Source organism: Macrobrachium nipponense, chromosome 31 (assembly GCF_015104395.2).
Source record: "Macrobrachium nipponense isolate FS-2020 chromosome 31, ASM1510439v2, whole genome shotgun sequence".
Lineage (NCBI taxonomy): Eukaryota > Metazoa > Arthropoda > Malacostraca > Decapoda > Palaemonidae > Macrobrachium > Macrobrachium nipponense.
Genome location: NC_061093.1, coordinates 29,795,245 through 29,807,744, shown reverse-complemented (window position 1 = coordinate 29,807,744; position 12,500 = coordinate 29,795,245). Strand labels below are relative to the sequence as shown.

General features: G+C 38.1%; 1 protein-coding gene across 1 annotated transcript in view; it reads left to right on the top strand.

The window, feature by feature from the left end:
- The first annotated feature begins 6,285 nt into the window (after positions 1 to 6,285).
- The window catches only part of LOC135206807 (basic proline-rich protein-like), a 48,117-nt gene continuing 41,902 nt past the window's right edge, over positions 6,286 to 12,500 (top strand). The window contains exon 1 of the mRNA XM_064238298.1: positions 6,286 to 6,354. Within this exon, the coding sequence (XP_064094368.1) occupies positions 6,286 to 6,354 (69 nt within the window). The remainder of the gene's footprint in view (positions 6,355 to 12,500) is intronic.

Sequence of the window (12,500 nt, the reverse complement as noted above, 5' to 3'; positions counted from 1 at the left end):
TGGTTTTCTATTTTAAACTTTTCTTCAACCGTGGTTTTCTTGAAATGGGGAAACTCCTTTCAGTTCTGTATCTCTACCATAGCCAAATCATAATAAAAATTGATATACTGCTTATCTTATACATAGAAAATTATTTATGACTGGTAAAGAGGTTTTGGAAAGATTAAACATTTAATCCATAATTAAAAGGTGTTTAGCATAAGCAGGAAAACATTGGTACGTTAAGCATCTAGTTATCAAGATATATATGGTTGCAAATAAAAAGGAAGGGTATTTAGACAGAAATGTTCATAAATTAACAGACAAATAAACTGACAGATATCTATAAACAAAGAAGGAATACTATATGAATATTAAAGTTATCATTAAGGAGGTCAGAGAAGACAGGACGTGAAATTATAAGAGAGGGATTTGATTGTACAAAAATTTTAAACGATATCTTGCGAATAAATAAAAAGTTCCTCTTTCCGAACGAGGCCTAAATGTTTTTGGAAATCACTTCTATTTAAATTTTTTTACTCAAAGTCCAGAAACTGCAGGAGTTTTGTTTTTCATTAAATATTTTCAAGCAAATATTGTTACATACATGTGGTTATGGTTGATAATTTTTTTTTCAAAATTGTTTATTAATTTCAAGTATGATTTTCCTAATGAGCTAAAATCTTGGAAGCTGCAGGATTTTTTTCATTTTAGATTATCATGAAGATGAACCTAGTAAAAGGGTCGAAAGTTTTTAATATCCATTAAAGACCATATACTCACAGGATATATCATTTTGGACCTGCAAGTATCGAAATGCATAATAGCAGGTTTTTCAGAGGTCATTCATCATTTATCTAGAAACAGGAGATTTGATATGGTTGCCCCAAAATCTAATTGTATCCTCTTGCTTCTTGTATTTGTAAAATAAGGTTTCCTTTGTAAAAACTGCTCATCATTTGGCTTGTTCCCCATTCGTCCTCACCCCTCGACCATAGACCAGCGTCCAATAACATCAGCCAAATGAAATCCTGCACCATATGTTCTTAAAGCCAAAAATATCATGTAAGCGCCAATAAAATCCCCCCCTTGGAATCCTACCTGACCTACACAATAAAGAGAAATTGATGCGCCGGACGGGGAGCCGGCTGGGGTCAGAAAGAGGGGTCAGAAAGAGGGCTCGCAGCGCCCCAGACTGTTCCCTACACTCATATCTTGCTAAATGGCCAACCAAGACTCGCCTGGACACTAACTTCCCTCCCTGACAAGCTCTCTCTCTCTCTCTCTCTCTCTCTCTCTCTCTCTCTCTCTCTCTCTCTCTCTCGGGGGATGCTGTCATTTATCTCAACTGATGCCATGTCGCTCGCCTCTTGCTGTTGAGATGGTTCTGGATCGCTCTTCCCGAAATCTTCCTGAGCACTAGTTAACTCTAGTTAAGACAATACCCGCTAACAGAAACTAAATTACCAAATGAAATGAAAGGATACGCTAACAACAATGTGTTCGTTCCGTCTCGTAATCACTGCACATTAATGTGTATACCTCCTAACTCCAGACGATGAAAAAGATATGTGCAGTCTTTTTGTGAGAGCATACTGCCAAACTTGAAATAATGAAAAAGATATCTACAGTCCTTTTTGTGATAACTGAAACATTTCCTCACCAAAAAAAAAACACAAAAAATAATTTAATTTTCCATGAAATCAATGATATCACTTATCCACTTTGAATTTTATAGCTCAATTTGGATTACTTCATTTTCATTGTCAGTAAAGAATCTGGCAGAATTCTTTATCAACTTGTTTCCCTGTTTTTAAATTAAATCATTCTGATATGTTTTCATTTCTATAAAGATATGTTCTCTCTCAACTTATAGTATATATATATATATATATATAATATATATATATATATATATATATATATAATATATATAGATATACATATAGATAATATATAGTATATATATATATATATATATATATATATATATATATATAATATATATATATAGATATAGATATATATATATAGATATAGATATAGATATAGATATAGATATATATATATATATATATATTATAATATATATATTATATATATATATATATATATATATATATATATATATATATATATATATATGATATATATATATATATATTATATATATATATATATATATATATATCTTATATATATATACTTATATATATATTATATATATATATATAGCTAGTGAACCTATTTTCGTTTCTACACTTTTGAATATAGATTGTTTCAGTCATTTCCTTCAATTTAAAGATTTCAATTTTAGTCCCGCTGGTGAAACGATGGTGATTTTTTTTTTATTTGTTTAATAGGTTCATTTTAATTGTTTGCTGTGACGACCAATGTATTTAGTATCGAGGGCCTCGTAGTAGCAAAGTAAAGAACGCTATTAGTGAAACTCTATAAAACATACTTAAAATGGTAGACATTAGAGGTGCCTCACACTGAGGGACCTGGGGCAACCCGAACGAGCTGTAAGTAAGTATGGAGGAGAATAAAGCTTTAGATGCCTTTATGGGGTAACAATACAGCACATAGTTTTAGTTAAAGCGTAATCAATTCATTCAGCAAAAGGCTTCGTGAAAGGGAACTTTAATAAGGTGAACGAGGGGTCCAGAATAAGCCGACGTCCTCATTCTGTCTCTGATGAAAGACCGACCTATCGAGCCTTTGTCCGCTTTCCTTAAGGAAATAGAGATTAGCTATGGGGTTGGGCAAGCCCATTGTAAAGGGTATTAGAATAATGTTGATAGCCTCGGCCGTAAGAAGATTAGAAATAATGATGAGGTGCCTCATTATACGAAGAATTCTGCTTACCTTGATGCTAATGCTTACTGATAATTTATGGTCAATTTGAGTGAATGGGGTAAATGGAAGAAGCCGAGGAAGATGGGTTCAGTAGTGTAGATTTACTTAGATACTGTTAAAACAATTTCTATGTACATTTTTTAATATAGCTACTATATTGTGCAAGTATATTTATTTATGCAAATATTTCATTGTTTTTGTCATAAAAGTATAAAATTACTTTCCAAAAAAACAAAAACAAAACATATGAAAATTTCTTTCAGTTTTAGTAAAGGTCAAAGTTATATTTGATATTTACACAGTATTACAGGCACCACGGCTTAAAATTTTGCCGTATCACAAGAGCTTTCATTGAAAGAACGCAAAAATATCTATTTGATTATTAAACCGGCGAAATGTACCTTATATTCAATTACCTTATCTATTTGGAGTAAGATCACTTTAGAATCATAAAATTGTAAATTACTAAAAAAAAAATATCTATGAGAGAATGAAAATTCTGTATGAATTTTTAAGTTGCCAATGATTGATATTCCACTATAAGAAATAATGTAACCGGATTGCAAAAACAATTATAAACACCAAGAGAATTTTCTTTTTAGACACAATATGAGAATTTGTGCACGTTACCGATATTAATCTTTCAAGAATCGTTTCATTACAACAGACTGCAGATTTTTAAACACTGGTTATTAAAACGATTATGCATTCATGGAATACTTAATGACGCATAAACTATTTACACGACGTCAATATTGATAACTTCATTAACAATTCATAGCCGAGTGTCAATATAAAATTAACGGCGAGGAGAAAAATACAATGAGATATAGATGAATTTATGTAGTAATGAGAACTAATTATGCAAAAAAAAAACCTTCTTCTTCTTCTTCTTCTGTAAGAACTTAAGAACTTGCTACAAGTTTCAGTCTGTGTTTTTGATACTAATCCCTTTTATTTTAACACCCTTTTCGCATTACAAGTATATTGTGTGATGCGCGAGTGTCCATACGTATTCTAACCTGGCATTGACCTGCCTTGGTCCTGCCTTTCAAGCTACGAAACATTGTCACAGAACCATTACTAACTTTGAAGGAAAGCATTCAAAGGAAATGATCCCATTCACCCTACGAATTCTAACTTTTGTCCAACTGAAGCTGTTAAAACTGAGCCTCTTCTTCTCCAACGCGCAGAGGTGCCAAGTTCTCTCTCTCTCTCTCTCTCTCTCTCTCTCTCTCTCTCTCTCTCTCTCTCTCTCTCTCTTATATTCGGAAAGTAAATGAACTGCGTTGTAGTAAAAATAATATTTTATGGCATTTATTAGTAGACAGTCTTTTTTTTTTTTTTTTTTTTTTTTTTTTTTTTACTTCAATTCGCAGGTTCAACGTTATCCCGTCTACACCTTAGACGTATGCGTGTCACAGTTTTAATATCATATCGGGGTGTGATTTTCTATCTTAAAACAAAAAATAATGAATGGATTTGTTTGTTGTGCAGAAACATTTGCGTTTGTCCGGCAAGTTATTTGTATTTGTGCGTGTGTGTGTGTGTGTGTGTATGTGTGTGTAACGTGCCTTTGGTCTTCTTCATAACCACTGCAAATAATTTAATCAGGATTAAGTCATCTACATCTTAACTAATTTAGTTTTATATGACAATATCATAGGACACACTTTTCTACATCTACTGGACACCTATGAAGGCATCAAAGATTCCAGTGTTTCTGAATCGGAGAGTTTAGCGGTGTGTATACACTGTAAACTTTTTTTTTTTTTAGCTACATTTACTCTAGGTAAAACTCTAGATAGCGTTATGATAAGTAAGAGCACCTTAAGTAGAATTACTCTCAGTTCTCGTTAGGGTTGTTTTAGTCTAACTAGTGTTTCGGTGACAAGTGCCTCTGAGCTCTCTTCAAGTCTGCTCCGCTTTGATTTGTTTTCCTGTCTAGAAAGAGTATTCTTCAAGATTTCATCCCTCGGACTGCGGAATGTGTGATTGAACGAATACCGGGTAAAGCAAAGAAAGCAAGTGCTATAAAGGGAGTAGCAAAATTGTTTGAAGTTCCTGACCTAAAATCACAGGTGGTAAAATCTGCATTCCCGAAAGTGAGTGTGATGGTGAAAAGGAAATGGGAACTCCTTGACCTTTTTCAGCTCTGCGACTGGATGCACTAGGCGCTGCAAGGAGCATTCTACAAATAAGGTCAGTAAAGGAATCTGTTTATCGTATATGTCGTATATATTACAATTGCGCTGTGCTTGATGCAGTCAAACATTAATTTATATAAGCATACACAAATGGCATCCTTTGAACATATTTGAGAGGTTGGGTAGGAAATGACTTTTAAATTGTTACATTATAAAAGTTAAAGTTAAGTATATCTTAGTTTTACCAGACCGCTGAGCTGATTAGCAGCTCCCATAGGGCTGGCCCGAAGGACTAGGTATTTTCACGAGGCTAGAAACCAATTGGTTACCTAGCAACGGGACCTACAGCTTAGTGTGGATCCGCACACATTATATCGAGAAAATGAATTTCTATCACCAGAAATAAATTCGGTATTTCTACAGAAAGCAATCCGCGTGCTTAGACTAGGCAATTGATGGATTCCTATGTTATTTGAGTTACTGTACAAGATTTAAAATAAATCCATTCGGGCGGCTGTAATAAGCAGTAATTGACCTTGAAAGTTACATAATAGCCGCACCAAACTCAAAGTATTTAATAAAGTTTAGTTCCAACCAAACGAACACATTCCTTACAACCCTTGTAAAGCAACTAAAAAATAACATAGAAAAGGTCAATTGCCCATAGTCTAAGTCACCGAAGACGGTCCTCATAGGAAGGTACCAAGTATTCGTTACGGTGAAGGCAATGTAAACACAGCCGCCATGTTTAAAATTTTTCCCCAACCACCACGGAGCCATATGTTCATAAGGGGGGGGGGGGGGTAACGCACAGAGGGTGGGCGGGGTAAGGGGGTGGAAGGTACGAGTTGTCTTAGCAGCACCCCACTGAATAGTAACATACCTGACGCAACTTCGGCGAAAGCCCTAACACTCTTTCCTCCAAACCATAATAATTAAGAATAATGTTTGGACCTTACCTTAAAATGGGGTGGAGGGTACACAGCAGCAGCATTTGCTTTTAAGAATGCGTGGAGGCCGGGTCTTGGGTCCTCAAAAATGCAGCTTGAAATAAGCACAGCAGTACCCGACGAAGTTATACATTCTCCTCCCGTATCTTGGAGTCGACTGAATGGGGGGGGCAAAAGACCCTGCTTTCTCAGGAGGCCATGGTCCTGGCAAAAAACCGATTAGTCGATCATAATACCTGAGTAAAAAGGCAGAAAAATCTTTGTAACTCGTGTAACAATTGTTACATGAAGTTTGGCAAAGAGTTCTGGTGAGGGGCTGGGCGAGCGTGAAGTAGATGCAGCAGTGGATCATGCGGCAGATTCAACAGTGTTGGAGTTCTACAGTTAGGAGGTGGCAGGAGGCCACCGTAGAAAACAGGGTAGGAGAGGGGTGGAGTAGTAATAATGCTTTGATGCTATTGGTTGAGGCAGGGTGGGGCTGAGGTAAATGAACAGCACTTAACAAGATAAGTTGGCAATGTTAAGGGTAATAAAAGTAAATGGGTAGTTAAGGAACTAAATGTAAATGTGGGATGGGTTCAAAATATGAAATAATACAAATACATATATAACGGGCCCAGGAGGGGGTGGGATTTAAGTCCTGGGTGGTAAATGTGTAATAGGGCCTATAGTTGTTTTAATAAATACAAAAGACCAAATTAAACATAGGTTAGCATATAACAAAACTAATTAAACTTGTAGGGATGTTGCCTGACCAGGGGTGGGGTTGGGCCTGCGGTAAACCCCCCTTAAAGAACCAAACCAACCTAACATAACCTAACCTAGCAGGGGATGTAACCTTACCTAGTAGGGAACTTAACCTAGTAGGCAATGTTGCCTGACCAGGGGTGGGGGATTTGCCCCCGTACCCCCCCCCCTTAAAGGCCTAACCTAACCTAGTAAGGAATGTAACCTAACCTAACCTAGTAGGGAATATTGCCTGACCAGGGGGCTTCGCCCCCCGTACCCCCCCTTAAAGGCCTAACCTAACCTAGTAGGGAATATTGCCTGACCAGCTTCGCCCCCCCGTACCCCCCTTAAAGGTGCAATAATCCTAACCTAGTAGGAAACGTAACCTACCTAAACCATAAGTAGGGAATACCTTAAAGGCCTAACCTAACCTCAGTAAGGAATGTAATCCTAACCTAACCTAACCTACTAGTAGGAATATTGCCTGACCAGGGGGGCTTCGCCCCCCTACCCCCCCTTAAAGGCCTAACCTAACCTAGTAAGGAATGTAACCAATAACCAACCTAACCTAGTAGGGAATATTGCCTGACCAGGGGGGCGGGGGGCTTCGCCCCCCCGTACCCCCTTAAAGGCCTAACCTAACCTATAGGTAAGGAACAATGTAACCTACCTACCACTAACAAACTAACCTAACCTAAGTAGGAAATATTGCCTGACCGAAACTCTCCCCCCAGTAACCCCCCCTAGCCTAACTACCTAACCTAGTAAGGAACGTAACCCCCTAACCTAACCTAGTAGGGAAAATACCTAGGCCTAATGTAACCTAGTAAGGAATGTAACTAACCAACCTAACTAACCTAGTAGGGAACATTGCCTGACCATGGGGGCTTCGCCCCCCCACCCCCTACCCCCCCTTAAAGGCCTAACCTAACCTAGTAAGGAACGCAACTAACCTAACCTAGTAGGGAAATACTAGGCTTAACGTAACCTAGTAAGGAATGTAACCTAACCTAACCTAACCTAGTAGGGAATATTGCCTGACCAGGGGGGTGGGGGCTTCGCCCCCCCGTAACCCCCCCTTACCCCCCCGGCCTACCTAACCTAGTAAGGAATGTAACCTAACCAACCTACCTAACCTAACCTAGTAGGGAATATTGCCTGACCATGGGGCTTTTCGCCCCCCTACCCCCCCTTAAAGGCCTAACCTACCTAGTAAGGAATGTAACCTAACCAACCTAACCTAGTAGGTAACCAAGTATGGGAATGTAACCTAACCAAACCCCCCCCCCCCCCCCGCCCCCCCCCCCCCCCGGTATCCACCCTTGAAGAACTAACCAACCTAGCCTAACCGGGTAACCCCCTTCAAGGAAGTAAATTAGTAGGTAAACCAACATATAACAAACTAACCCTAAGGGTATGTTGCCTAACCGGGGGATGGGATTCGGCCCCAGTAGGTAAAATGACATATAAACCTAACTTGATGGGTGTGGAAGTGTAGAATGTAAAAGTAACCATACATAACTGCATAATAGTAAGGAAACTGGAAGGGAGGTGTAAATTGTAATGTCTGTAAAAGTGTATAATGGAATATATTTAAATGTAGGTTTATAAAAATAATGGCAAACTTTAATCTAGATATTGGTATCGGTGAGAAATGCATTGTAAATGGTGTAACGTAAAGAGCCAGTCGTGAATACTGGAAAGGGGATGGATTGACTTGTGTATAATGATAGGGAGTGTGTATGTAATATGCAACGCAATGTGCAATTTCACGTAACAGGTAGGTATCGAAACGTCCTAAAACTGAGTTCTATATCAACACGTAGGCATTTTTAGGTGTCTGTCCTCAATTATAACATAATATTTCAAGTTATATATGGTGAAATGATTAGGTGGGGATATTTCAAAAACAGTTATTATACAAACACTATAAAGGAAAAATGAAAAGGAATAAACACTAGAATTCACATACATGTTTAATAAACAAATTAGGTAAATGCTTTTATGTAACTCAACGTATGGTTACCAGCCAGGGTTCCCAGATGACACCATTACCAACCAGCCAAAGTCTACCATGAAACCAGCAAAATCCCGCCAAATGGAAATCCAAACCAACCCAAATAACCGGCAAATATATGTCGTTATATTTTATCTTTATAAATGTATATTTTTTTTATCATATATATGCTTGTATAGCGGCATCATACTTTTAGTTAGATAATATAAACTAATATAAGAATACAGGAAAAAAAACGAGAATGAATTGAAATTTTGAAATGAGGCTCGTTCTCTGAGAATCCGGCGGCCTGTTTTGTGGTCGTCTGGTGTGTGTGTGATTTTTATTTTAATTCCATCTACATATTTTGCTGAAATGTTACCAAGTTTTTACTGAAAACCTATTCAAATTCCCAGATTTTCCTGAAAACCTTCAAAAATTCCCAATCTGGGGAGTTATTCCTCAAACGTGGGATCAGTGTTTAGCTCAAATAGAAAGTATTTGAAAACCAGCCAAAATACCACTAACCAGCCAAAGTGAATTTTTACCCACCAAATTAGGAAAAAAGCCAAATTTGGTGAGAAACTGCCAAATCTGGGAACCCTGTACCACCCAATCCTTCACTCAGTCCGGTAGCAACGTAGGGGTCATACTGTACGTGTTTGGCTAAATACATGTATCCCTCCCGTAAACCCCCATTTCTTTCCTCACTAAGCAGTCTGAATTTAGGCCGGGGGGAAAAGCTCCCTTACAGTTAGCGCATGCGCAGTAGCAGTTAGCGCATGCGTAGTAGGATTCAGTGTTGTGGTAGTAGTAGTAGTAGACGATATGGATGTGGCACGGCTCCACTATCGCTAGTTTTGTTATCTCTTATTTCCGCCTGTATTTTTCGTGTTTTTTAGAAGTGATAAATGTGGGAAATCCACAATAACACGGCAAAATCACCCAAGTGGTTTCTCCCACCCAAAACCCCGGTTCCCCATGGGGGTCCCCCCTTACCGTAGGATAGAGTTAGGGTTTTGTCCCCCCCCACCCCGGCCCCCCGTTCCCAAATGGGAATCCCCTTTACCGTAGGATAGAGTTTCAAGGTAAATTAGAGTCGTCCGAATAAATATTACTTCATATTCTTGTTCAGGGGGTGGGGGTTAAAACTGCATAGAAAAACCGCAACTGCCATACTCTGGGCCGCCGCGGATAGGTACACTAGATCTACCATAAATTCCTCTGGTTCCGCCTTGGCCGAGCCGAGAATCGAACTTCGGACCACCGGATTGGTAGCCGAGCGCCAAATCATCTCTTCCAACGAGGAACTATTTGATAAAGTACCATTTGTTCAAATATGCTTACAATGCCAAGTGTTGTCAGGTAATCCCTCTTTCTCCACTTTCTTCGGTACAAATACACTAGTTTTCACAAACGGATTGGTAGTACACTCTTTAGATTTGATATAGCACAATCCTGTGGAGGTTGGCTTCTAGCATTCGCACTAAAAATAGCCAGGTCTAACCAGATATAGCTATCGTGTACGATTAGCATTATGTCAGTGCTCCTATATGAAATTGGGCCGTTAAGAGTGGTTAAAAGTAAAGAGGATAAGAGGACTTTCAATAACCAATGAAGTCGATTAAAAAATGTAATAGCCTATAGACCGAAATTTATTTTTGTCCAAGCTCTGTCAATTACAGGTCAATCACCTTTGGCCGAGGCTACCCATCTGTGCGACCAATTTCGTCCCTTATTCGAAAGAAATACCAAAGGCCCCCCTCTACGAGTAAGTTTATCTGCGATTCTATGCTCCATGGTAATTGTATATTTCAAATCGGTAACTTTTAACTGGGAACATTTGAAGGAAGTAGGCGGTAGATAAGACTAGCCAGACCAGAGAAAAAGAGCGGATGTTATGTTAAGGCATATTTTCAGAAAAATCCTGAACTGTCAGTCATGCAGAGAACGCAATGATTTTTTTAGTCGTCCTTGTCAGATTTATCTCCTATTCGGACAGGTGCAAAAACGAGAATTGATAATTTAAAAGTAAATATTGGAGTCGGTGATGTCAGTGATAAACACGCTTGCATAATAGGTCAGTATTTACCAATTTCTTTCAACTGAAATACGTCAGAATATAATTCATTTATATATTGAATTTTTGAAAGAATAAACAAATCGTGGCGAAATTATTTTAGTAGTACCAGTAGTAAGATCAATTACTTATGTTACAAAATTCTAGATTGGTTACAAATACGATGGGTAAAAAGTACAAAATCAAAAGAACTTTTTATACGAAAAGCACTCATAGCGGATGAGAAAATAAGGATTTTTTGTTTCAAATACTGAAAAAAATGTAATTTGCTGAAAGTAAATCGTAACAGTGAAATGACCCATTAATTTTTCCCTTTATTTCTTTTTAATGTAATTCCCTATTAGCTATTCTCATGTCCTAATAGTTAATTCCTAACACTGACATAGGGGCGAAGGCTCTTTCAGACAAAATATCCTCAGTGTACAGCAGTATATCAGAAAATGCTTTATCCTTCCATACGCTTTTCATATTAAAATACACAAATATTCAAAATGCAACTGAAACTAAACGCGATTCCACCGAGGCAACATTTTGGAAACTTGCCGCATACGCCGAGTTTGTGTCCACCAGTTCAACAAAAGGCAATATGTAGCATGCGACTGTGTGGCATGCGACAGATGGCAACATGTTGCCACATAACCCGACGCATGCGACAAGATTAACTTCTTGCCTAGTATTGAACGGCTTCCCACCAGTCGCGGGAAGGATTCGACGTTGAAAGCAACAAGATGAATTGGTCGCAAAACCGTAGAATTTATAGAAGAATACAGGAAACTTGTGCTTAACAGAGTACAGGAATAACCATGCTAAATTAGATGCACTGCGGGGATTAGCAGAGAAATTTAACTTGTAAAATTGAAGATCAAGAATTTGCGTTTGGAGGAAAGTCTCTCTCTCTCTCTCTCTCTCTCTCTCTCTCTCTCTCTCTCTCTCTCTCTCAAGATATCGTACTGGCAGTGGCAAATCATCGCAAATGATCTTGTTGGTTATCATCTCTCTCTCTCTCTCTCTCTCTCTCTCTCTCTCTCTCTCTCTCTCTCTCTCTCAAAAAGTCTCAAAAGGCGGTGCTAGAAACGGCAGTGTTTTCGTCGGGTTCTCTCTCTCTCTCTCTCTCTCTCGAGTAATCAACCTTCACGATTTTTTTAATGAAGAAAATAACGGCGTTGGATATTTGACTTTTTATTTTACATCTTGTTGTTGTTGGAGATTTAGCTGGCCTTATGCCAGCACGTGCTCTTGCTCAAAGAGCAGCCCAAAGTTTTACATCCTGAACAATTTCTGTTATTCCAAATTTTATCGTAGCTTTGTGCGGTTATTTATAAGAGTTTTTTGTTCTTTTATAATTAGGTAATTCGAGTGGCAGGTAATTTTTTATCAGCTGTGTTTTGCAGGTTGTTCAGTATTAATAGGTCCTAGCAGCTGTTATTATTATTATTATTATTATTATTATTATTATTATTATTATTATTATTATTATTATTATATGGAGCGCTGAATATGCAGCAGCAGCAACCGTCTACTGAGACATCGTGTTGACTAATAGCTTAGTTTTTGTTGAATTGTTGGAAAACGCTTTGTGGCATTCAAGAGTCAACATAGCATGTAACGTGCTACAAGCAACAACGGTGTTGCCTCGTCGTAGGCAACACCTCCCGGTTGAAAGCCCCTTTTAACATGTTGAAAATCAGTCAAGTGGCATGCTACATGTTGTATGTTTTGCCTAGGTGGAATCTCGCCTTTTTAAGTCGTGTAGTTGCCCT